This window comes from Acanthochromis polyacanthus, chromosome 15 (assembly GCF_021347895.1).
Source record: "Acanthochromis polyacanthus isolate Apoly-LR-REF ecotype Palm Island chromosome 15, KAUST_Apoly_ChrSc, whole genome shotgun sequence".
Lineage (NCBI taxonomy): Eukaryota > Metazoa > Chordata > Actinopteri > Pomacentridae > Acanthochromis > Acanthochromis polyacanthus.
In genome coordinates, this window is record NC_067127.1 from 33661816 (window position 1) to 33689762 (window position 27947).

General features: G+C 38.8%; 1 protein-coding gene across 1 annotated transcript in view; it reads left to right on the top strand.

Annotated features, from left to right (window-relative positions):
• Positions 1 to 408: 408 nt before the first annotated feature.
• hectd2 (HECT domain containing 2) overlaps positions 409 to 27947 on the top strand; it is a 95572-nt gene continuing 68033 nt past the window's right edge. Inside the window, exons 1-7 of the mRNA XM_051959947.1 lie at positions 409 to 1364; positions 9966 to 10098; positions 19567 to 19705; positions 19821 to 19923; positions 20019 to 20108; positions 24079 to 24143; positions 25276 to 25321. Of these exons, the coding sequence (XP_051815907.1) occupies positions 1281 to 1364; positions 9966 to 10098; positions 19567 to 19705; positions 19821 to 19923; positions 20019 to 20108; positions 24079 to 24143; positions 25276 to 25321 (660 nt within the window). The 5' untranslated portion in view covers positions 409 to 1280. The remainder of the gene's footprint in view (positions 1365 to 9965; positions 10099 to 19566; positions 19706 to 19820; positions 19924 to 20018; positions 20109 to 24078; positions 24144 to 25275; positions 25322 to 27947) is intronic.

The following is a 27947-nucleotide window of genomic DNA, read 5'->3' on the forward strand; positions in this document are numbered from 1 at the left end:
ATATATGATTTTTGCTCATTTGTAGTGAATTGAACTTATTTGCAGTTCACATTATGACTTAACATGTAAATACACATTCAATTCAATTCAATTTTATTTATATAGCGTCAATTACAGTCAAATCGTCTCAAGAGGCTTTACAGAACCCATATGCCTGACCCCCAGAGCAAGCCCAAAGGCGACAGTGGCAAGGAAAAACACCCTTTTAACAGGGAAGAAGCCTCGAGCAGAACCCGGCTCTCCATGTACATATGTACCACATTTAATGATGAATTAAACACCACAAAGACACGAACAATGAATAACATGAACAGCTTTTTTCCAGTTAAATTGATGTAAATATACATGTTTTTTTTATCCCATTTAGTTATTTAAACTTATTTTCCAATCCCCGAATAAAAATGAATCAAAAAGATGAGTTCACAAAAAATTCAAGCTACTATTATTATGTTGAATGTAAAACTTTTGACACTGTGAATTGAAAAATATAAGATAATCAAGTTTAATTGTCTTTCTCACAATATTAAGATGATCAGCTTCCCCATAATATTGTTTATTTAATTCTTTCCATTACATATATGGGGTTTCATACACTGTTTTATAAATCTGTGTCATCTTTATTTTATTTTTGTTGTGTTTTGTTTGGTTTCCATCAGTTCAGCACAGATCTTCCAACAGGTATTTCCTTCTTTCTTTACCCTTTTATTGTGAATCCAAAACTCCTGTTTCCCGTTCGTTCCCCCTCTGTCTTTCCGTGCGTGTGCTCGTGTTCGTGTGTGACGCTGCCGTCTCCAAGCTCCTCCGTTGGCGCCTCCTCCTCCTTCTCCAAACATGGCGCCGGCCCGCAGCTGTGCTGCCTCCCCGACAGACGACGCAGAGAGGGAGAGGAAGAGGAGAAGAACAAGCGGGTAGAAACTCGCCCCGAACGTGTTTTAAAAACTCTTTTAAAACTAACTCGACCTCAGGGCTCCTTACGGCGTCCAGTGGAGACTTTACGCGCGGCTTTTGGAGACGTTTACGCGTCAAGCTGTGCGCGTAACGGAGAGCTCACCTGTCCGACGAAGGTAGATTTCACTCCGTTCTCTCTAGGATGTGAATCTCCCTGATTTATGTGAGATAACGGAGCAGAGCGAGCAGACAGTCGGGTAGCTCGGGGTCAGATCTGGCTCTGGTAGAAACATGTGCAGCCCTCTGAGGAGCAGCAACGGAGACGCCGTAGAGGAGTGAGTCTTTCCAGGGGAAAAAAAAAAACAACTTTTCCACTCGTCCACACCGAGAGGATGGATGGAGAACATTCTGCGCTGTCAGGAGTTGAGAGGGAACGAGAGAAGCTTCCACCAATTTACAACAGCTCCCCTCCTGCTGTAAGAAAACCGCCTTTTCTCGTTAGTTAATTAGCAAAAACACAAACAGAATGACTTTTCCCTCACTGACTGTTTGTTGTTTAGAAAATGTCTTTCATGAGGCATCAAGTGCTGATGCTGAAGTGAGATATGTTCCTGAATAAGCAACTTTTAAAGTCAAACATGAATCAGTATCCGTCTAAATGCTGAAAAGCAATTTAATGGAGCACAATGTAATTACTAATACAGAAACTGGATTCATTCATATTAATGCAGTGAAATGAAAAGATGCATTCATGTTGTGTGATGCTGCTCAAAAAATGAAAAAAAACAACAAATTAATTGACAGTTAATTTAAAATCACTTGTTTTTTTTTAAAAACAAACAAACAAACAAACAAACAAACAAACAAACATACATGTATTAGAACAAGTTATATTGTCCAGATTATCCAAACAGTGAATATTAATAAATACTAATTAGTGTTATGTTGATTTTGCTTTAACAAAGTCTTGCTTTTCTCTCCCTGTGGTGTTTTTCAAACTTTTGTTGAAGGCTTCTGGAACTTTTTTGTTTAATTTATTGTTTTTATTGGTGTGATTTGCATTTCTACAGAATTATTTGTGATTATGCGAGACAAATTGAACACATAATTTGACATAATTGGAGACTATAGGACAGTGTTATATGAGTATCTGCTTCTTCTCTAATTTTGATCCTAAATTCTTCCATAATTGATATATTTATTAATATTTCTGCTGTTTTAAATTGTTTATTTTTAACTTTAAAGGATAAATTTATCTGCTGATTTGAACATAAGATGCATAAAACAGTGTAAAGTAACCTGCAGCTGAGTGACAGTAAAATAAAAAGCGTGGTTTCTGGCTGTTTGGAAAAAGTGATGCCCCCGTCTTACATAATGACTCCTGACTTCGGCTCCACCACTGTCCGATGATGTAATCGCTGTGTTTTTAAATGCAGAGCAGGAAAGTGGCTGCTCTGAGTTTGTGTTCGAAGCGTTTTTGGTTGTCGGTGTCGCTTCAGAGCGGACCGGCCGCTTGGGTTGATGTCATCTCCATTGTGTCAGGGAGCAGGAATGTGCAGATCGGACGGTTCTGACCAATAAACAGTCTGTCATTGCTCAGATCCACTTCGCTTGTCTGGAAATGCCATAAAGAGGCTGCAAGCGTTTTCTCCCTGCAGCGTGTTTCTCTGGAACCTCTGATTCTTCTTCTTCTGCTGAAATCTTCTTGGAAAAGTTGTGTAAAAAATGCTCTCGGAGGCAGGGGGCTGTCGTATTAGAGAACCGATAAAATTGGAAGATTTGCAGACAGCGAGAAGCTTCTTTTTCTTTTGTACCTGAGCAGAAAACCAGCCAGAGATGCTGCTTTCTGGAAGCGGCCTGAGGCTATCAGAGCAACATTTATCCTAGTTTTCTTAATGAGACTTTCTGGTTAGCACTTTTTCCTTGCAGCTATTAGATCCCCAGTTCACCTCCTGGCCTTCCTGGGATCTCTTTGCATGTTCTCCCTGTGCATGTGTGGGTTTTCTCCAGGTTCTCCGGCTTCCTCCCACAGTCCAAAAATATGCTGAGGTTAATTGGTAACTCTAAATTGCCCGTAGGTGTGAATGTGAGTGTGACTGTTTGTCTCCATGTGTAGTCCTGTGATAGACTATTACCTGTCCAGGTGTCCCCTGTCTTCACTCTCAGTCAGCTGGGACAGAAAAAAAAAAGCTACATTTCTGACAATGCTATATGGGGGAATGAGCAGCCTTGACGGAGTACTGCGCTCTGAGTGCTTTTCTTGTAGTTCATTGTTGCTTCTTTAATTCTTTAACAAATTACAAAGGTAAACACTGTTGGACCTTGACTGTTTTTGTTACGGCTCATCCAGATTTTCCACAACACACGTGAGTCATTTTAAGTTGAATTCCCCGAACACGTGGGCTAAATCCACACCTGAAAGAGAAGACGTAAAGATTCTTTCAGACTGGAGGCGGAAATGCCTCGAATCAGACTTCTGTTTGCACATCTTAAATATACATGGAACACATACATTTGTTTAGGTCTGATTTCCATGGATCCAGACTAAAAGCTGCATCACTGCTCAAATGAAATCACTTGGTCCTTGTGTCATTTCTGATCTTCCCTGAAAATTTCTTCCAAATCCATTATTCCATTATTGAATAATGTTTCTAACAGACAGACAGACAAACCAGCGCCAATCAATACATAACTCCACCATGTTCCTTGGCGGAGTAAGAGAGAAGAAAAATCTGGACACCAGGCTCATGTTCGGAAGTCTGAAGAAGATTCCAACGTCAGGTGCAGACTTGGAACAGCATCTGTCCTTTACACAGCTTTCTCATGAAGACAACTCGTCTCGGTGTTATCAGACCTCGGCGCTTGATGCTGGTCACTAGTAGAAAACACATTCATGTGCTCTGATTCACAGCTGTGTCCACACTTGTTTATGATCGTCACATGACAAATCCCATTCATCCAAGTACAAATGAAATCAGTAGCCAGTGAGATTAAACTCTGTAGAGCTGAATAGAAAGTAACTCGGACAGAAAGTGTCTTTTGTGCAAATTTGCCTCGTAGATTCAGGTCAAACATGTGAATGTTTGCTGTCGGTCCAGACCAGCCGTGTCTGTGTCGGCATCAGATAAAGCTCAACAGAAGCCTGAGTTCTCTCTCTTCACTTTTCATCTCATTAATCCTGCAGATTTGAATGTGTCACTCGGGCTGAGATACTTCCAGTTCGGACAATGTCTCATTTTTTCACGTCTTTGTAGAAACACTACATGTCAGATTCCGTCATAATGGATATTGTTTTCTGTCTTGATTTCAGTCTGATTCTTCTGTTTTTTCTGGTTCTGAGCATCTCATCGTCCAGACATTCAAATGAACCAAATGTTGGCCTGAATCTGTCACGACTCGCCGCCAGACTTGTGGTGAATCATGCACCAGAACCAGCTTCTTAAACTGGATTTTATGAGACGTTTCAGACCAAAACCTGCTAGCTGAGGCTGATTTTTCTGCCTGAATCAACCGAAATCTGCCGACACGAACTCTGGCAGCGAGAGTCGACTCACATCTGGTTCTCTGGTGCCACAACTCAGCCGAATGTGGCAAAGCTCAGCCGTATTTACCCAGACTGGATGAGGGAAAGTGTCTCTGGATTTAACACACTGATTGTTTAAAGAGCCCTGAGTTAAAATGTTTGACGTGTTAAGTAGAAAAAAACTGAAATTAGGTCGTGTCAGGTCAGAATCACTAAAAAGCTGGACTGAAAAAGACAATAAAGTTGCTTATTAAGAGAAAAGTTTCCGTCTCACAATGATCTACCAGATCTGATTAGAGATTAACAGCTGAGAGAAGGCGAAGTGTTTGTGAGAACATCCGATGTTCTTCTTGGTGTGGTTTCTCTCTGGATGACAGCATTTCCTCTCAGACCGAATGACTGAGCAGAGCTGGACAGAACCGAGTTAAAGGCTGCAGCTCCATCTGCTAATTGCTGTCAGATGTGAACCAGGATGTAGTCGTCGAGGAAAAGCAGCACAAAGAGATGTTTGTTGACAGCGGTGTGTGTTTGCGCTGTTTACGCTGGACGTTTCTCAGAGCTCACCTGTCAGTCAGCCGCTGTGGGCGGGTCTCAGAGGGAGATAATGAAAGAGTGAGACGCAGCGGAGAGTGATGTGGCTGCTGTGGCTTCGCTCAGAAAGAAGTGTAATTATAGACACGTCGGTTATAGAGGAGGTGGAAGAACGGCGGCCACGCTGCAGGCTTCAGTCTGGCACAGCGAGCTACACGCCAGCATGGCAACGCGTTGACGTTTATTTAGATTGGCATGTTAGCACGCTAATTAAACATAAGCTACAGCTGAAATGTTTTTGGACTGTTTCATTTTTGCTGGAGTTATGTGATGATCGGCATACGTTTGTCCATCTGCCTGTCTGTTAGCAACATTACTCAAAAACACTCAAAAACATTTTTAAAAAACGGATTTCGATGAAATTTTTAGCTTGTTGTATACGCGCCAAGACACCCACCAAGCCTTACCTTCCCTCCTGTTTGTCTTTGTGATTGTTTATTTCTACCGTTCACTTTGTAGACTAAAATCCGTCATGACAGGAAGACGTTCAAACGTAAAGGTAATTTCGGAAGGCCAGAGTGTCCAGAAAATAAAAAAGATTTCTTATGCTGTTCTCTGCCAACAGAAAAAACTTGCATTTTTGTTTTCTTTGACTCCTCTTGAATGCCACGGCGTAAAGAAATACGTGTCATTTTAATTTGCAGCAGTGAAGGGCTTTTGAATGCCACGTCTACTTTATGGATACAGATGCCTTTTCTCTTCAACAAGTGGAAACAGTGCGGCAACGAAAAGTCAATTTCCTTATAAATGCAGCGGGTCAAGGAAAAAGTTAAAACAAAAGAGGCAGAGCATATTAGAGGAGGTGTGTTACAATGCTAAAGCTTTTATTGTGTTTGAAGAAACCATATGGCGTATGAAAGATGAAATGTTGTCAGAGAGGACCTGAAAGAGGTTTAGTTTCAACATAATGTGTAAAATAATTCACAATCTAAAGATGGAAATGGTCTAAACGTTACACGATCAACGTACTAGTGCATCTTCAAAAATTAGAACGTCTTGAAAAAGTTGCATATTTTTCTATTTGTTATTACTGGCGTTGCTAAGGAACGTGTTGGAGTTATGTGACAACCAGTGTACGTTTGTCTGTCTGTCTGTTAGCAACATTACTCAAAAACAGACAAACGTATTTTAAAGAAATTTTCAGGGAAGGTCAGAAATGAGACAAGAACCAAGTGATTAGATTTTGGCAGTGATGCAGCTGATAGTGTGGATCCATGGATTTGGTAAAGATTTCTGTATCATTGCGAGATAGCAGCACAGCATCACTGTAACCATGACAACCAGTGAACACTACATCAGCTGCCTGCTGATGATCACATGATTGTGATCCCAGTACAAATCCAGCACTGAGGACTTATCAGGACTTATCCGGCGGAAATGACACAAGGAACAACTGATTAAATTGTGGGGGTGTTTCTGAGTCCCATCAATTTCCGCTTCCCGCCACATATTTAGGTCATGTGATTCAGTCCATCATAACGTACACATGCAGAACACACGCCTGTGCTCAGCGCATTCTGATAGATGTCAGTTATGTTATTTCTCATCTGTTCTTGAATTTCTTTGGATCATTTTGCAGCTTTTAGAGATCTTTTGGCCGACTTCATTTTGTCAAAAAAGTTTTATTTATTTCTTGATTGAACAGGTCTGGAGGTAATCAGGCTTGGGTGTGGTCGGTGAAATTGAACTCGCTTTCCATAAAATGTGATTAACCACAGTGAATTCGTGAGTTAACAACGGGGGCAATTTCTTATTGACACAGGTCCAGGTAGGTTTGGATAGCTTTTTTCCTTTACAACATTCAATCATCATTTAAAACCTGCATTCTGTGTTTACTTTGGTTATCTTTGTCTAATATTTAGATTTATTTCATAGTCTTAAACACTAAAGTGGGGGAAATTTTCCAAAGATTCAGACGGGTGCAAAAATGTTTTTACGGTACTCTATCATGATATTTAAACAGTAGAAAAGCAGGTGTGTGTTTAAGTGTGTGTGAGTCGATGCCAAGACTAAGATTTCGTTCAGACTTTCCCTCTGGGTGTCATTTCTTTGGAAGCTGATTCATTTTGAACGGCAGATTAACCATCTCCGTGCTCCTTCTGTTCCGCGGTCCCGAAATGCAACCCTGCTGCCGCCAGTGTGTGTCTTTTAGTGTGTATATATGTGTATATGTGTGTGTTTTTGCTGTCAGGAGCGGCTGCTATACATCTGCTGCTCTCTGCACCTCCTCTCATCCCTCCGTCTTTTCTTTCATTTCCATTTCTTCCTCCACTTCTTGTCATCCTGCTCAAATCCTCCTTCAGTTTTCCCTTTTTTCATTCTTCATCCTATCTCCATTACTTTCCCTCTTTTATCCCTTTTCCTGCTCTTCACTCTCTTAGTTTTCACTTTCTTCTCCCTTCTCTCCTGCCTCACCTTACTTCATCTCTTCTCCTTCTCTTCTAATTTCCTGACTCTTCTGAAAGGACAAGAAGGCGATTAATCACGGAGAACGTTTGGTAAATGTTCTGTTGATCCGTTCAGCTCTGGCTTGATGTTGTCACTGTCTGTTCATGCGACTGAAACTCTGGATTTGTTTAACAAGTTGCCATTCTGGTGAGAAACCTCAACACTGGAGAATGCACAGAGTGGGTTTGGTGATTTTATTAGCAAACTATGCAGCCGGGAGATGGAAGCTACTTGGGGTTTATTTAAGTTAGTTTTGATGTTACTCATTCTGAGCTACGGTTTGGGAAATTATAGGTGTTTTTATTAGACATGTTACAGATACGCTGGTATAAATACAGTATTTTTTTAAGATAAGTTAAAAGCAGTTGTGGCGTATTAACCCTTTCAACCTCTAGCAGGTTTGAAAGACCTGTTCTCTTTTTTAAAAATCACCTAAATGACACCATTTATCAAAGCCAGAAGCTGTAAAAATGGACAAATTACATAATATTTAACTTTTAGATGGTTCAGCAATGCATCAAGTGGATTCCATCTGAAAAATAACCAAATCTAAATTTGAAGTCATGATATTTCTGTATATATCTAGTTCAAAAAGGGCAAACTTTAATTGTGTGAAATTTAGTGTGGAACCAACCGTCTTCATCAGAGGGTCTAGAATCACTGGTCGATCTAAAATCCAACTCAATAGATACGAGTCAGATTTGACCCGAAACAGCCTCAGTGTACAAAATGTTGTAGCACCTGTACAGAAGTATAACATTTTAGAATTAAAAGCAAAAGTATTTTTGGTCACTTCGGGAAAAGTCACCAGATTTCAGGCTAAAAGAACGACGTTTAGAGTGTCAGCTGTCACAACAGGATGACAAACAAGGTTGAAGCAGATTTGATCATATTTCCAGATGATCTTGAATAAATCTATAAGAACCAAAATTCCTGATTTTTTCTTGTGATGAAGACCCACATTTTTCACTGATTCTATTCTAGAACAAGTGAAGCAGAGTGCAGTAGTCTGAGAGTGCAGCATTTGGTTTTTGTTGAAATGCAGCATTGGTTTATTCATTACTGATCAGAAATCACAGCAACATAGAATGTGTCCATTTAATATAGATGTACCCACAAACGAAATGATCTTACGCTGAGCGCAGGCATGTGCTATGCATGTGTATGTTATGTACGGATACTGAATCACATGACCTATATATGTGGCGGTTGGCAGAAATTGATGTACTCGGAAACATCCCCACAATTAATCAGTTCAGTGTTTCCTCTCAGACTTTTTTCAGCATCTCTGGGAGCTGTGGCAACATAAACAAATGGCACTTGACTGCAGAGTTTACTTGTACAACCTATATATTGAATGGCCAGTTGGAAATAGCTTTTCACAGGCTGAATGAAAAAAAAAATAAAAATTTGAACAAGCTCATCTGAAAATGCAGTCAGCAGTTACATCATGGCATGTAGATATTAGCTTAATGCTATCAATTAGTTTACTCACGTTAGCGACACTGAGTTGGCACTGGGCTCAATTAACTTAAGCTACCAGTATGTTACGAAACGTTAGCTGGACATCAATATTTTGCAAATGTCTATTTGACTTGTAAAATCCATCATGAGTTATTTTAAGCTAATAGCTTTCCTCCAGTAAATCGCGGTCCTATTTTCCAAGACGACACTCCTCTTACTCTGACCTGGTGCCTGGATGCTTGACTTGAAGTCACTTTCAAGACCACGCTCTTGCGAGTAATTGACGTCGTATTAACCCAGTCTATGTATTAACCTGATGGATCAAACAGTACATACTGAGTAAGATAGTTATCTGTAGTTTTCTTTGGTACTCGCGAGTACCCGACACACTGCATCACTCAGCTGTGCAGGGGTGTATTTACGACAGTAAAAGATAAAAATTTAAAAAAGAAAAAAAATTGAAGGAGCGGCTGCTAGGAATAAGGCCCGCCTCACCGAAATGAATGTAGAGGAAAACTGCAGTTGTTCCTGGTCTCATTTCCCACGGCTAAGTCCCGATAAGTCCGCAGCAGTGGATTTGTGGTAGAATGACAATCATGTAGTCGTCAGCAAGCAGCTGATGTAGTGTTCACTTGTTGTCATGGTTACAGTGACGCCATGCTGCTATTTCACAACGATACAAAAATATTTAACAAATCTGTAGATCCAGAGTATAAACCACATCACTGCCAAAATCTAATCATTTGGTCGTCGTGTCATTTCTGACCTTCCCTGAAAATTTCATCCAAATCCGTTTGTCTGTTTTTGAGCAGTGTTGAGTACAGACTGATAGACAAACCGACGCCAATTGCCACATAACTCTGCCGTGTTTCTTGGTGGAGTAAATGTCAGACGTATAGGAAGCACTGGAAACCCAAGACATGATACTTAAGGTCTTTCAAAGTGGATGGAAACTTGTGTTCAGGGCTGGATACATGAAGTCTGCAGAACATAAGATCTGGAATCAGAAATCCTTCTCCTGTTCCTCACGGCGATCTTTCTGTCCTGGCAGGGTTTGGGTCGAGGAGCCAAGCAGCCGTTTCCATCTTTGGGCACCTTCATCTCCACACTGAGCCAGAGGAGGGATGCCGGGGGGCGGGGCTTCGCTGGCGGCATCACCGGCACCCTGACCAGCATCCGACACGGTGAGTTCACCTGCAGGAATCTAGACCGTCAAAAATGAGCCGCTTCGACCTGTTCTGACTTCACTTTTGGTCACAGAGAGGGCACCTTCTATGAAAACTCACAGTAATGCCGTGCTGCTCCTACGTTCAGCTCTCTGGGTGTTTTTTTGTGCCAGCAGGCTGAGATCACCGTGTTCAGTCCCAAGAACAGATCATCGCTTTCGCTTCAAGGAAATGACTCTAGACTCGACCGAAAAGCCTTAAAACAGCACAACTATTGTTAAAGACACACAAATAGAAAACACTCCTCACTGGCAAGGAAAATATTAGACTGGAGTATTTCTATTTTTCTCCAGTAATGGGCTCAGATTAATGTTGTGCAGTCTCTGTTGTATACTCTGGCTAAAAATGTCCTCTTCTGTACATGCAGTAGGGCTGTGCCTAACTGTTATTTTCTTCATAAAAAGTCAGAAAATTGTGAAAAATGTTGACCAAAACCTTGAATATCTTATTTTTTCCACAACTCAAACATATTTATTTTACTGTCATAAACAATGAAAAAGAAACCAGGAAATAGTCATGTTTAAGAAGCCAGAATTAGAGAATTTTGACCATTTTTCTTTTAAAAAAATTACTAAATTTGAAAAATCAAGCTTCAGAACCTTGGATCAGCACCTCTAATTCCGAGGCCGTGGTTCTCTGACGGAAACCGGTGGACCGCTCTCTCTGGGTTGGGGGGGAGTTGCTTCCTCAAGCGAAGAAGTTCAAGTATTTCAGGATCTTGTTCATGAGTGAAAATGGAGCGTGAGATGGGCAGGTGGATTGGTGCAGCATGAGCAGTAATGCAGGCGTTGTACAGAACCGTCGTGGTGAAGAGGAAGCTGAGCCATAAGGCAAAGCTCTCATTTTACCATCCATCCATGTTCCAACCTTCACCTATGGTCATGAGCTCTGGGTAGTGACTGAAAGAACAAGATCGCGGATACAAGCAGCTGAAATGAGCTTCCTCCACAGGGTGACTGGGCGCAGTCTTAGAGATAGGGTGAGGAGCTCGGAGTAGAACCACTGCTCCTTTGCATTGAAAGGAGCCAGTTGAGGTGGTTGGGACATCTGATTCTGATGCCTGCAGGGAGGCTTCCTTTGGAGATTTTCTGAACATGTCCGCCTGGGAGGAGACCCCTGGGTTGACCAAGAACTGTGGTTTTGTGCATCAGACTTCACTCCGACTGCCTCTGATCCATATCAGAATCCATATTAACGGATTTCACAGCAGATGTTGGCAGCAGAGCGGCTCAGTGTTCCTAAACTACAGTTTGAAAGTGTTCAGTCTGTCTTTGTTCTCGCTGATCTCCGTCTCGTCGAGGATGTAATGATGTGTTACTTCCTCTGTTTACAGTGCGCCTGATGTATGCACTCAGTCTGTTTATGCCGAGCTGCGACTCGCGTCTGAAGAAAAAAGAAGGTTTTTGAGAAGACGAGAAAAAGCTGGATTTTAACATCTCGCGGCGCGCAGAAACTCCTACAATCACACCTCTAATTAGCAGCTGGTTTTCTGGGAGCTGACTCATAGTTTGAGCTCTGTTTCTTGCTATATGATTAAATTTTCAGACCCTTTGTTGAAATATGGTCAGATATTCTCCCTGCGAGCAAAAAACACCAAAATGCACATTTATTGACTGTAGTGCTCAGAAAATGATTATTATAGCAGGAAATAAAATCAAAAACACCAGTTCTGGAGCTGACAAATGGGCTGTTTACTCTTCCTCAGCGTTTTGACATTAAAGGGATGCTGCTTCCTGTTAAAGGCGAGGTTATTTCTGACTGCCGTGAGAACGCAGACCCGCCGAGCGTTCACCAGCCCGCTTTGTCACCACGGCTACCGATGCCAGAATAATTATGCAAACCTCCGCCCCAAATGAAAATCATATGAAAGTGAAAATACTCGACACACAGATACTGCAGCATTCCTCCGACCTGCTGGATAATCACCACAATTTGCTGTTTCATCTGTAAAGCATTACGGGATGTTTATATTTCCTCTTTAATATTGTCAAATATGGTTTGGTGTGTCGAGGCTGAGCACAGATCCGTCTGAGTTTCATTTGCGGATCAGAAAACACGGCACCACTTTCAGAAACACTGGAGTCAAAGTGTTTCTGAATCAGATTTGAAACTTTGTGGATCTCAGCAGGGAGCCTGTAGCTGGACGTAATTATTCAGAAAACAGCTCAAATAGTTTTGTAAACATCACATGTTTTTGTTCCGAACAAGTTTTCATCACATTAGAAATTTATCTACACTTGGAAAAATAGAAAAAAAATATGTTGAAAATTGTGAAAATCTGGCAAAACATCTGATAAAAATTATGCAGTACTGTAACTTTTAACAGCTGTAAAAACTTAACGGGAAATATCTTTTAAAATTATCTATTTTTTAGCTGCTTTAGACACAATTAAATTGTAGAATTTCAGAGACATTGTCAAATAATGATTATATATTTACTAAAATACAGATTTTTGATGTGAAGATTATTTACAATTTTGGGCTATTTTTGTTTTGTTTTTTCTGTCCACGAATAAATTCTTCTTCTTTTTTTTTTAAAAAAAAAGAATAATTGTGTAGCAATAAAATTACAGTTTAAAACATTATTTAAGGACTTTTCAATCCTTAAAACTCACAATTTGCCTTTAAAATAACAGCAAATCTTTATAAATATGAGATTTTTATTCGATTTAAATACAGTTAAATCATAGATTTTTTGTAAAAACAGTTTTTTTTTTTAAAATTTGAAGATTATTTACAGCTAAGGCTGGTTTGCTTGTATATATATAAACTTTATTACAGACACAGTGGTCCAGATACAGTGGTTTTGTTTTGTTCTGTTTTGTTTCTTCAGTCAATAACTAAATTATTACCATTTTTGAGTAATTTTACTACATTTTACTATCTATAGTTATCTCTAACAAAAAAGGAAAAATCTGTAAAATGACAGCTATAAAGATTATTTAAGGATTTTTTTTGTCCTTAAAATTCATCACTTGTCTTTAAAATAACAGCAGCTGTCTATAAAAATCATATTTGTGTAGTTAGCTACTGTTGTTTTAAAGACAAATTATACATTTTAAGGATTGAAAAATCACTTTCACTTTTTATGCTGTAATGCTAAGCACAAAGTCTGATTACTGGATCAATAACTGGATTAATCGATAGAATACCCGATTACTAAAATGATCAACAGCTGCAGCCCTACACTCAATAACACTTGAGGAAGATGGCACGATTCGTCCTCTTCAGAAGACATCAAAGCTTTGTTGAGGTAAACTCTGGTTAAAAACAGATGAGGACGAAAAGACGTCGTCCTTGAAGGTGACTCTCCTGATTAAAGGGCGCCATGGCGACCGAGGCCTGTTGCTGTCACGACGCTCCAGCTGACAAAGAGGCGATAATTAGGAAGCCTTGAAGAGGGAAGGATGAGTTTCAAGAGTGTTTTCTTCTCCCGGGTGCATCGCTGATCAGCTGTGTTCATCCCCAGTGGACGATGTTAATTTCCCATCTGGTTCCATTAAATAACGAGAAACACACTCAGATAGTGCAGTACAACAATGCTGCTCATTCCCCCATATGGCATTGTCAGAAATGCAATATCCAATCTCAATAGATACGCGTTAGCACCTGTACAAAAGTATAACATTTTAGAATTAAAAGTAAAAGCATTTTGGGTCACTTTGGGGAAAATCACCAGATTTCAGGCTAAAAGAATGACGTTTAGGGTATTTTTTTGCTGCTGTCAAATGTCAAAACGGGGTTAAAAACCAGCTTGAAGCAGATTTTTATCAAATTTCCAGATGATCTAAGTCTACGAGAGAACCAAAATTCTTGATTGGTTCTTGTGATGAAGACACGTTTCAATGATTCTATTATAGAACAAGAAAAGCACTCAGAGAGCACAGTACTCCTCCAAGGCTGTTCATTCCCCCATATGGCATTGTCAGAAACGCAGCATTCGTTCAATAGTTACTGATGAACAGAAATCACAGTAACATAGAATGTGGCCATTTAATATAGATGTACCCACAAACAAAATGACCTCACAGTCAATGTGCGCTACCGCAGGTCCTTCATCCCCACTGCCATCAGACTGTATAACACTACTGTGTAGTTGTTATTATGTGCAATATCTTATTTTATAACAATGTATATAAGAAAAGTTTTCTATCTTATAACAATGTATATAAGAGTTATCTTGTACTTGCACCTTTCGTGACTTTTTGCACCCCTCTGTTTGTTCCCAAGAGCTCTGTAACGGTAAATTTCCCCTTTGTGAGATCAATAAAGTCTATCTTATCTTATCTTAGGAATATGTACAGATACTGAATCACGTGACCTAAATGTGTAGCGGACGGTGGGAATTGTTGTGAATCAGAAACAGCCCCACAATTTAATCGGTTGTTTTCTGCATCAATTCTGATAAATAAGTACTGATAAATCTGCAGCGGTGGATTTGTAGTAGGATCACAATCATGTGCTGACGTAGTGTTCACTTGTTTGTTCACTTTGGTCCGTTTTTGAGTAATGTTACAGACGGGCAGACAGACAACCACCGATCGTTACATAACTCCACTGTGTTCCTTGATGGAGTAATTAATATGCGTCACAGGCAGAACATGTTGGATATTCATGATCCCCAGAGGATGAACCACAACCTTCTGCGTTTTCTTGTAAAGCCAACATCAGACACAGCCTGATGAAGCAGCAGCCTGACTAAACCATGAGTCCAGCTGCAGTTCCTCAAAGGTCCACTTGAGGCTGATTTAGAAGCTAGTCAGTCTCCATAGACCTCCATGTTTAAATGTCCGGTCTTACAGCAGAAATAAACAGATTTATAACCTGGTTCGTAAACATTTCTGGTCTCTTTAGTTCAACTCCATGTTCCTGATGACTGTAGAGTGGAGAATTCTTTTGCAACTCACCTAATTAAACCGTTTTAAAGTTTAAACCTCTGAACTTGAAACGGTGGCTGCTTTAAATGACAGGCGTATATAATAGTTTTTTAACTTCCTATAGTGGATTTATGTCAGTATTGATGTACAGAATAGTGTTAACATCATTGTATATTCCTTTTAATCGTCACAACTGTGATTTTATTCATGTACTTGCATTACTACCACATGTAGTTGGTAATAACTCCTCTTTATTATCATGTTATCCCTAAATATTATTATTTTTTATGTCTATTCAAGCTTGTTGGAGGTGTGGCAGCCTCTAATATCATACTGTTAATATTACAATATATATTAGACTAATATTTCTGTGTTTATACAAAATTAGAATGACGTTTTCCTTTAATTTAACAACCCACCTGCAGGACAAACCTTACGTGTTTAGCTGCTTGGATTCCTGTGATAAAACACCTGTTCAGTGTCGTCTGTCTTTTATCTCCTGCCGTCCACACCTACAGGACGAGCTCCCACAATGCACCTGGACCCAGCTGCTTCTGACTATTGTTACTGGGGAGACGGAGACAATAGGAGGCTATTTATAAAGAGAAAGGATGGATGGTCGGAGACGTGAGAGGATGTGTGTCTGAATCCATGTAGAGCAGCCTGGTCTCTGTGATTACACGCTGATTGGGGTTAATAGCTGCTGTTTGTGTGGAAAAACGGCATCGGTAGCTTTTCTTTTTCAGTTTCTGTCCTTTTTGTTGCTTTATTGTGACGCATATTCTCTTCCCTTTTACCAGTTATTGTCTGTAATTTAACATTCCCCACACCTATTCCCATAAGTTTCCATGTTTTCTAAAAGGAAAGGAGAAAGTTTCTTTTTTTTTTACAGCCACATACAGCCATGTACATTTATACTTTTTTCAGTGATTTTTATATGTAATTTCACAAAACAGGAGATCTGTAAAGTAACATGTTATGATTATCATCATAATTATTATTATTATTCGTAGTAGTAGTCGTACTGTTTTTCACTTCTTAATACACATTTTTTCTTTTAAAAAAAGATGGATATCTGTGAAATAATATTTTATTTAAAACAGGAAAAAATCTGTAAAATTGTATTTTAAAAAGATTTACTATTTTTTAAACCTTAATGTACATTATTTATTTTAAACTATTTTTTTAAAAAATTCTTAATATCCATATTTATTTTTATTTCATGATTAAGGACAAATATCTGTAAAATAATCATATATAATTTATGAAAGCAGGGAAAAATCTATAAAATAACAAAAAAAATTCTGTACTCTTTTTCAAACCTCTATGTGCATAATTTGTCTTTCAAATAATGACAGTATTTGTAAAATAATAATATTTAATTTAGCAGAACCTGGAACAAAAATCTGTAAAATGAAAGTTTAAAATTCTTAATATAATTTTTTTTCTTTCAAAAAAAGGACAAATATTTGTAAAGTTGTAATTTCATTAAACAAAGCTGGGAAAAAATCTATAAAACAGTATTTTAAAAATGATGCACTATTTTTCAAACCTGAATGTGCATAATTTGTCTTTCAATTAATGACAATATCTGTAAAATAATAATATTTAATTCAACCAAACGGTAACAAAAATCTGTGAAATGACAATTTAAAATTCTTAACATACTTTTTCCCCTCCCTGTAAAATTAGTAATGATTAGTAGAATCATTTTGTATGATCAAAGTTGTAAAAGAACAAAATGCTAGTTTTTAAAAATGGAAAAAAATCAGTAAATTTAAAAATTTACTGATTTAAAAATCAGTAACAATTTTGATTTTAACAATTTTGATTTTTAATATTTTACATTTTTTCCATTTAATATACATTTTTGTTCTTTTAAATCAAGGCAAACACCTGTAAAAATAAGGATATTCTTGCTGATTTAAATACAGTAAAAAATAGTGTAATTCCATGGTCAAATATAAAGAAAAGCAAAAGTTTTGATGTAGACGTTAACAATTAAATGTGAATTCATACATTATTTCCTCACTTTTCACTCGCTATTATCTGTATTTTAACAAAACAAGAATAAACTGTATAATAAGACTTTATACACTTTAAATGTTCAATTCTGAATTTACACTTTTTTTTCAAATAATTGCAATTATCTGTAAAATAGTTCTATTGTTGCTCATTTAAACAGCAGCCCAAACAGTGCAATTTTATGGTCCACCATTTATTAAAACATGGTTTTTGATGTGAACGTTTTCTCCAGTTGTAAACGTAAATGAATGCTGTTTTTCTGTGATTTTAGGAACAGTAAAAACACTTCCTGCCTCTCTTTTGATATCAGTTGTTCTATTTTCCCTCCATTTAATATTTAAATTCTTTTAACTTGCAGATCTGCTGCTGGGGGTTAACAGCAGTTTGATGTTTTTGTAAAGTGGAAGCTCATTTGATTGATTTGTTGATAAACTGATAACTGTAGATGGATTTATTTCTGCCTCCGCTGTTCTGGTCAGAGGTCCACAGGGTCACTGTGACTCTATTGACGGTTTTATGTAAGAGGCTGTGTTGCTAAACACTGCAAACAAGTCACGTAGACGAGGACAACATGTTTATCTGCCGCAGCATTCAGGGCCACAGGGTTCTAATGACAGAACAACCTTGGCTGAGAAGGTGACTTCTGTAAATAGCACCGTATTGATGGAGGAAAATTACTGTGATTCTCTTCCTCCTTGAACTCCTAACTAGTAAACATTTCTGCTTTTAATTGTGTCCTTTGAGTCTCTTCCATCTGCTGGTTTCCATCTGCTTACAAGAATTTCCTTCATAAGAAGCAGATTTTTGTTTTTAATCTTGTATAAATGTTCCTTCAACCCTGTGTACCTCAAATCTGCCATCAGGTTTAAATGACATTATATATATATATATATATATATACACCGATCAGATCTAACATTCTGACCAGTGACAGGTGAAGGTAGTAACACTGATTATCTTTAATCATGGCCTCTGTAAGTGGGTTGGATATGTTTGGCAGCAAGTGAACATTTTTTCCTCAAAGTTGATGTGTCAAAAGCAGGAAAAGTGGGCAAGCGTAAGAATTAGAGCGAGTTTGACGAGGACCAGACTGTGATGTCTAAACGACATGGTCAGAACGTTTCCAGAACTGTGGCTTCTGTGGGGTGTTCCCGGTGTGCAGTGGTCAGGGTCTATCAAAAGTGGTCCGAGGTGAACATCCATCCTTCCATCCATCCATCCATCCATCGCTTAATCCTCATTAGGGTTGTGGGGGGGTGGAGTCTATCCCACTTGAAGATGGAATCCCATGTGTGACTCGAAATTGACAAGTTCAAGTCCTGCTCCCAGGAGGTTTTAATTTTGTCAAGTGAGACCTGTATTGGCCAGCCTGTCGTATATAATGAATATTAAATTTTTCGTGATGGGTGCAGACTCAGAAGTACATCAGTGGCATTCTGGTCAGGAGCCCCAGGGAAGCTTGGTAGCTGAACCCGTAGAAAATACCTGACTTGTAGGTATCTAAAAAAGTGAGTGTTTGGCAGGTCAAATGTTTTAGAGAGTAAGGCTGGTTTGAATAGCAACGTTTGGGCCCCGGATATTTGGGCCCAATTAATGACGAGTATTCGGCTCATCGGTCAAGGAGGAAGGAAAGGAGGAGGAAGTGGAACTTGCCGGAATGCACTGGCAGCATTTGGCTACTGCCAGTTTAGGTCACAGTTTTGTTTCCACCATCCAAGTGGGTCAGACTGGACTCGAGTAGAGTCCACCAAATACTGCTCTGTCTCTTGCTAGGCACTTTGGTCTTGCTCCTCAGGGCGTTCATTGTCAGAGTCTGACAGCAGTAGCATGGATTTCTCAGTCTTTGTCTTCATTTTGTCTTCTGTTTACAACCACAGGCAAACTCAAGTGTGACGACAGAGTTGGTAGGTCCACATAATACAGCGAGGGATCTGAGTTTCAATAATATAGAAAGAAAAAATGGTAAAGCTTGGAGAGCATTGCACTCAAAAATGTCAAAAATATAGGATCTCCAACTGAAACGGCAACCAAAATGAGAGTGTTCAAGGTGTCAGTGGAATCATCTGGCTTTGTGGTTCCGACTCTTTGTCACTGACGAAGTCACTTACACCACTTATACCAGAATGTTACGAATGCTTCAAATCATCTCCTGGAAATCACATCTCACCAACGAGTCGCTGTATGGCTCACATCCACGCTGGTCAACCATCATTAGGCAACTAGACCAGCCCTGGCTGAACGTGGTGAGACACCGCAAAGAAGCTGGTCATTGTTGTGGAAACCTGATAGTCTCAGACGGGCTGGCAGGCCGTGCACAACATGAAGGAAGGAGAAGAAGACACTGGTCTGGAAGGCAAAGAACTTTTGATTGCAATGTTGGACAGAGGGAGCTGGAGGAAGAACTTTATCATGTCACTGATTCCGTCGGATTCAGTTGACTGACTGTTTTTATTGCTGCAGCTTGAGCAGCTCAGACTTGTTTTTTCTTTAGGTAAATGATGGTGATTTCTTCTCTGTCCTGCAGGGAGAGAGCTGCCTCCAATCTGCAGAAATGTCCGTCAGAAGCAGCGACTCTCCATCGACACTTTGCCTCCGGAGGTCAAAGCTCCGTTTCCCTGCGACCCCGTCATCCCTCTGAGGACCAAAACCACCAAGGAGTTCCAGTGAGTCTCCTTTTATCGTCATGTCAGCACCACAAAAGCAAACATTAATGCTCAAAACATAAAAATAAATAGCAGGACTTTGTTATTTTGATGTGTTGTGTCTTTGTGTTGCTAGGGACGACGTGGAGCGTGCCGTCCAATCAGGCGACTGGAGGGAGGTCCGGGAGTTTTACCTGACCACCTTCGACTCCTTCATAGAAATCAACGCTGCCTTCAAGGTAACTTTTGCTGCTGTTTTTAGCTCTTTTTTCTTTACACGAAATGGCATTAAACTGTCACCAGACGCTGTTTTCATGTTTTCCTCCTTTCCCAGCGAGAGGCGAACGGTTTGTTTAACACGATAGAGGACTCAGGAGTCAACGCCAAGTTTGTCAACGCTGTTTACGACGCTCTGCTCAGCACAGTGAGTTATACACACTCTTATTTATGCAAACTTTGGAGTAAGAACATTGTAAAAATCAAGCTGCTCCTGTTAGCTGTGTGGAAATATCAGGATGAGGATGTTTGGACTTTTGAAATGCTACTTACATGCTAAAAATGCTATTTCAATGCACCAGTTTGGAGATTTGAGCCTCAACCACAAGTATATTACTGTGACATTAATTCAAATGTTCTCCCAGGATCCATTTCTTTCAGTTAACCCTGAACTTCACTCAGTTTCTTAGTGCAATATGATGTCCTGCTGGAAACGGCGCAAACTAGATGTAAAGATAACCTAAAATGCCTTCCGTGCTGTTTGACACAGATATGAGTTCATTCCAGAATTGGAGGACATTTGGGCTTCAAAATTTTTAAAAAATGGACCTTCTCTGATACAATTTTCTGCTCCATATTCATCAATAATAGGTAATAAACTATCAAAGACTTGATTGGCTCAGCTTACACATCAGTGATAACATTTTTATTAGTAGAAGCTAGATACACACGTGGACAAAATTGTTGGTACCCCTCAGTTAAAGAAGGAAAAACCCACAATTCTCACTGAAATCACTTGAAACTCACAAAAGTAACAATAAATAAAAATTTATTGAAAATTAAATAATCAAAATCAGCCATCACTTTTGAATTGTTGATTAACATAATTATTTAAAAAAACAAACTAATGAAATAGGGCTGGACAAAAATGATGGTACCCATAACTTAATATTTTGTTGCACAACCTTTTGAGGCAATCACTGCAATTAAACGATTTCTGTATTTGTCAATGAGCGTTCTGCAGCTGTCAACAGGTATTTTGGCCCACTCCTCATGAGCAAACAGCTCCAGTTGTCTCAGGTTTGATGGGTGTCTTCTCCAAATGGCATGTTTCAGCTCCTTCCACATATGTTCAATGGGATTCAGATCTGGGCTCATAGAAGGCCACTTTAGAATAGTCCAACGCTTTTCTCTCAGCCATTCTTGGGTGTTTTTGGCTGTGTGTTTTGGATCGTTGTCCTGTTGGAAGACCCATGACCTGCGACTGAGACCAAGCTGTCTGACACTAGGCAGCACATTTCTCTCCAGAATGCCTTGATAGTCTTCAGATTTCATCGTACCTTGCCCACTTTCAAGACACCCTGTGCCAGATGCAGCAAAGCAGCCCCAAAACATTGCTGAGCCTCCTCCATGTTTCACCGTAGGGACAGTGTTCTTTTCTTCGTATGCTTGGTTTTTGAGTCTATGAACATAGAGTTGATGTGCCTTACCAAAAAGCTCCAGTTTGGTCTCATCTGTCCAAAGGACATTCTCCCAGAAGCTTTGTGGCTTGTCAACATGCATTTTTGCAAATTCCAGTCTGGCTTTTTTATGAGTTTTTTTCAGCAGTGGTGTCCTCCTTGGTCGTCTCCCATGAAGTCCACTTTGGCTCAAACAACGACGAATGGTGCGATCTGACACTGATGTACCTTGGCCTTGGAGTTCACCTTTAATTTCTTTGGAGGTTGCTCTGGGCTCTTTGGATACAATTCCAACGATCCGTCTCTTCAATTTGTCATCAATTTTCCTCTTGCGGCCACGTCCAGGGAGGTTGGCTACTGTCCCGTGGGTCTTGAACTTCTGAATAATATGAGCCACTGTTGTCACAGGAACTTCAAGCTGTTTAGAGATGGTCTTATAGCCTTTACCTTTAAGATGTTTGTCTATCATTTTTTTTCGGATGTCCTGGGACAATTCTCTCCTTCGCTTTCTGTTGTCCATGTTCAGTGTGGTACACACCTTTTCACCAAACAGCAGGGTGACTACTTGTCTCCCTTTAAATAGGCAGACTGACTGATTATGAGTTTGGAAACACCTGTGATGTCAATTAAATGACACACCTGAGTTAATCATGTCACTCTGGTCAAATAGTTTTCAATCTTTTATAGAGGTACCATCATTTTTGTCCAGCCCTATTTCGTTAGTTTGTTTTTTTAAATAATTATGTTAATCAACAATTCAAAAGTAATGGCTGTTTTTGATTATTTAATTTTCAATAAATTTTTATTTATTGTTACTTTTGTGAGTTTCAAGTGATTTCAGTGAGAATTGTGGGTTTTTCCTTCTTTAACTGAGGGGTACCAACAATTTTGTCCACGTGTGTATTTAGCTAGCTGTTACTGCTGACCAAGAGGACAAACTGACTGATGGAAAACAGTCCAAAGAATGAGTCTGATCCTGATAGTATGAGGTAGAGTGAGACATTTAATCAAGGCTGACAATGTGATGATAATATGAAAAATAGACATAGCTTTGCTCTACCCATTCTTTAGGAAAACTGGTTGATGACGTTAATTCCAGCGTATCATGTGAACCACTGTTTTCTTCTTCTACCAGCTTAAAAGGTTATGCTAACAGGATTGTTGTGGGACACACGTTCCATGCATAATAATTATTATTTATAATATTATGTTGATAAAAAAACTTCCCCACAATTACAAGAGACATCAATGAAAAAAAAAAATACTGCAAAAGGAGATTTAAATTTCATGTAACTGTTTTATTTGAGATTCAGTTTGGTCATCAGGGGTTGGAACAATGGAAAAATGGCATTTTAGGGGGAACTCCAGACTTATTTTAGAAATGGAATATCTCCATAGGGATACAGAGGAACATTTCCAGCAACCATCACTCCTGTGTTCTAATGCTACATTGTGTTAGCTAATGCTGTTGAAAGGCTCATTGATGGTTAGAAAACCCTTGTGCCATTATGTTAGCACATGGATAAAAGTGTGTTTTTTCATGGAAAACATGAAATTGCCTGGGTGACCCCAGACTTTTGACCAGTAGTGTATGTTTTGAGTTTCTTTCCATACTTGTCTAGTCTCCGTTTTTTCTCAGTTCTGCCTGCAGTTTAGCCAAAAGTTCCCAGATTTTTTATAATGTGACTTTCAATGACAGCTTGATCATGAGTGGCTTTTCAGTTGAACAGAAAATTGTAGAATTTTTAGATTTTTACAGAATCTGATTAGAGCAGTTGGTTCATTTATGGTGATTTTTTTTTTAAACGAGACACGGAGCATACAGTGGTTTCAGTGGAAAAATTGCAAATTCAGGCTTAGGTTTAATTTGTTTTTCTGACTGAAAGGCACAAAGCAGACAGTAAAGAACTATTGGAAAGTTAAAAATCTGAGTAGTCTTTATGATTTTAAAGTATATACGATATCTGTACTGTACATGTGTCTCTTTAATCGTCGTGGAGATGCAGTAGGTTTTGTTGTCTCATTCATGTGCACATAGTCCATCAGTGGGTAGTTTGTTCATGCCATGTTGACACGATTAGTCTGTGGTCAATTTTAGCAAAAATGTGATTAAATTTGAGACAATCAGCAAAAAAAAACATTCAAAATACTGTGGATTTCCATTCATAATTGCATCAAGATAAACAACTGATGAAGCTAAATCTTCAATCACTCCCAGAAAAAAAGATGACATAAATAAAAAGGTCCAAATGAAGCTCAAAGAATGATAATAGCATGGAAAACATGCTGAAAATTTGTTTAATAATAAATAATAGCTTTGTTAAATAGTCTGATTTTGGCAGTTTTCTAAAGATAACATAACAGAAGCTGATTTATTTTTTGTGATTTCGTCGAAATTTCAAAACGTAAAGCTTTTGGTGTGTGACAGAAAATCGCATCAGAAAGTTAAAAAAGAGCAACAATTCTTTGTCTTCCCGACAGTTTTTAGAGCTCAAAGGGTTAAGTCTGCGAATGTTAAAACAGCAGAGGATCTCTCCAAACACCTCACGCTGTCCTCGCAAACACTCGTGTGTCATTAAGTGACCTCCCTGGTTAAGTAAAGGTTAGATAAATGTGGCGCCCGCCGTTTTCATTTCTCTTTGTGGGTCACTGACATTGAGGGATGCTGATCCAAGCTTCTGTTTTGGACACTGAGCATGTTTCTGTTGTGTGTTTTAGCCTCAGGACATCCAGAAGTCGGTGTTGAAAGGGATCATCAACAGCCTGCTGAGGGAGTGGAAGGGGTGAGGCAACTCCTGCGACACAGAACTCAGAAATCTTTATTTATCAGCTTTGGTACAAAAGCCAGCAAACTCAGATGAGATTATTCAAGTGTCACTGATAGTGATGCAGATATGATTGTCAAAGCTGTAGATGCTATAGAAGCAAATTTCCCTGTTTCCCCATAGCATAGGTGTCAAACATGCGGCCCTCCAGCTGGGCCAATCCAGCATGCTGGATGACTTTGTAAAGTTAAAAATGACAGAGATTACATTAACTGCAAATTGTAAATTAGTAAAACTATAAATTTAAAATAATTTCCAGACCATGACAAGTTGTTTTGATCATAAAGTAAAATACTAGATTGTTCTTTTGTCATTTTGTGTCTCATTTTTGGAATACTTTGTCTTTTTTGTTGTTTTTTGTCTGTCTTTGTCGTTGATCTCATGTTTTTGTCGTTTTGTTTCTCATTTTTGTCGTTTCATTTCTCACTTTTGTCATTTTTGGTTTCGTTTGTATCATTTCTGTCATTTTTTGTCTCTTTTGTCTCTTCTTTCTTGTTTTGTGTCATTTGCCTCATTTGTTGTCATTTTGTTTCTTGCTATTGTCATTTTCTGTCTCATTTTTGTAATATTTTGTCCTGTTTTTGTCTGACTTTTGTCATTTGTCACGTTTTTGTCGTTTTGTTTCTCATTTTTGTCATTTTGTGTTTCTTTTTTCTCCCGCTTGTATTTTTTGTTGTATTTTTGTCATTCAGTGTTTTTTTCTTTATTTTTTTGTTTCGTTTTTGTCATTTTGTGTTTTTTTTGTCTTGCTTGTGTTGTTTGTCCATTTTTTGTTGCTTTGTAACTTTTTGTCTATTTTTTTATCTCTTTTTTTTGTTTTGTTTAATGTTTTTTGTCATTTTTTTTTGCTTTGCGTCTCGTTTTTGTCTTTTTGCATCTTATTTTTGTAATATTTTTTTTGTATTTTTTGTCGGATTTTTGTGGTATTGATTATAAAATAAAATATACCATTCGGTTCCAGATACTTGTGACTAAATGTTTTGTTCCCATGTAATGAGCATCCAGGTTGCACAGACATGCAGGTTGCTTTGTTGTGTTGTTTTTGCAGTATCTCGCATTTACTTTCTTTTTTTTCTGTTTTTATTTTCAGGCCTCGAACAAAAGATGACCTACGAGCTTACTTCATTCTTGTTCAGGTGAGAATAAAAATCCCAAAAAGCTGTAAACTGTCATGATATGCATCAAAAATCACACTGTGTCTTGGAGTTTGAACCCGATGCATGTGTTTTTAGAGTAACCCTCTGATTTTAAAGCAGTTTCTGGGCGTATTTAATCACTGTGGGCTCATTTTTTACTGCAATATATAGTCCTGCATCTCTAAGGAAACAGAACAACTGTGACTGGAAGTAGAAAGAATGTCTGCGAATGTTTGTGCAGTCTGACACAGTTATAATGCCACATGTCATAAAAAAAAAAATCAGTACTTGCAACACACAGCAATGCTGGAGAAAAAAATGACTCTATATATTATAAATATGTTACTATGCAGATTGGTTCTATATTTCAATGCTTATCTCCTTTCTGTTCCCTGTAAACACGACCTGCAGTTCAACCAGAAACCAGAATTTTATCACGTGATTGTTGGTCACAGCTGAGTCACTAGTAGCTTCCTGGTTACCCCAAACAGAAGATAATTTTTTGTTTTTTGCAAACTGTAGTTACTGCTTTGTTTTTTTTGTTTTTGTTTTTTGCTAATTCTTAAGTGGCACATATAGAATACAACAATTTAAATGAAATGTTACTTTGAAGTTTAGATTTGGTGCCGTTTCCTGACCAGACGCCACGTTCAAGGGTCATTAGAAAGTTGAAAATTAAACAATTTTGTCTCAGTTTTGCAGTTTCTGCCTCTAAAAATGGTGTAATTTTGATAATAGTATTTTTAAGACAACATGCATTTCAAATATTTTCTTATGCTGAGTCAGTTCTGACCTTCCCTGAAAATGTCATCCAAATCCCTTAGTCTGTTTTTGAGTAATGTTGCTGACAGACAGAGACAGACAGAGACAGACAGAGACAGACAGAGACAGACAGAGACAGACAGACAGAGAGACAGACAGACAGAGACAGACAGAGACAGACAGACAGAGACAGACAGACAGACAGACAGACAGAGACAGACAGAGACAGACAGACAGACAGAGACAGACAGAGACAGACAGACAGACAGAGACAGACAGAGACAGACAGAGACAGACAGAGACAGACAGAGACAGACAGAGACAGACAGACAGACAGACAGACAGACAGACAGATACAGACAGACAGACAGACAGACAGACAGACAGACAGACACCGATCATCACATAACTTTGCCTTATTACTCTGCTATGTTCATTGGTGGAGTAACAATGATAGAAATGATGGACAAAGTGGTTTGTGCACAAATGTCCTCAGACAGATGCAGATGGGTTTGGGAGTTTTCGCGTCTTCCACAAAATTCGCTGAAAGCAACAGTTGGGTCTTAAATCATCATAAAGTGTCGTGAATCAGTATTACGAGTTTATTACAACTGCTGTATATGTGCAGCTGTGGTTCTTTAGATCTCCATGCTGTCAGCAGATGATCTCACAGTGTTATGAAGAAAAACATGATCGGTTTGCAACACCGACGCTGATCCTAAACTATTAAACATGAGGTCAGCAAGGACATCTGTTCTTTCAGTGCACTGGAACTTGACCAAACAACAACTTTTATGAGTGTTTCTTTCACTTTTGAGCTCCTTTTTTCCTTTCTGATCTTCACTTTCTCTAGTATTTCTGTTTCTCTTTCCGTCCTTCATTCCTGTTTATTTCTGTTGACAGGCTCAGTTCTCCGATCCTTCTTGGTCCGGTTTGGTTCTATTTTTTGCCACTCTTTTCCCTCGTTCTCCCTCCAGTCTAATTCCCATATATGGTTTCAGGGAATTAGAATCAGATAAAGGCAGGGATCTACAGTAGTTCACTGTGGTTCTGCACATGCTGGGTGAGGTCATGTTGGAGTTGAGAGCTGCTGGTTTCCCGTCTGATGACGACTCTCCTCCTTTATGGACTTTATGGTTTCTGCTTCTTCGCTTTCCTTCTTTCTCCAGCTGTGTTCAAACCTTCCAACGACTCCGAGTTAAAATGTCCTCTCTTCACTTTTTAAGGATTGGTGATGTCTTAATTCTGTTGAAACCTTCTGTAAACTTCTGGTTTACTGTAACATCTTCACATCTTCTCAGACCTTCGTTTCTTTTTGTTCCAACACTCTTCTGGCTGAGTTCTTTAATAAGATATCAGAACGTCCGCCAAAGCAAACTTTACCCTCTGTTTTCATTCTCTTGTCCAAATAAATTTGCTAAGTAGTTTGCTGTTGTGACCCATGAACCCTCTTTTTAGAAATGTTCCCAGACCAGACGGATTCCTTTGCTGCTTAAATCGTTATTAATAACGGTAGAAATGATGGAGAAAGTGGTTCGGGTGGATGTTTTCGAGCAAATGTCGGGGCAAAACAAATCAGCAAATTTATGGAACAATTTCTGCACAACATACTGTGATTTGCGAGAAATTTTTATAGCAGAAAATTACATATTTATGAAGACATTTGTAGCTTAATGTCATAACTTTCTTGCTGTAATGATTTATGACAAAAGCCTGAATGTTTCACTGTTATTTCTCATCATGTTTCTGATTAAGAATCTTCAATAGTTACTGTTCCTGGCTATTCAAAAACAAACTCAAATTTAAGTGTGCAAAAAAAAACTGTGCTGAAAGTGTGTCGACAGGCAATTAAAAAAAAATCAGA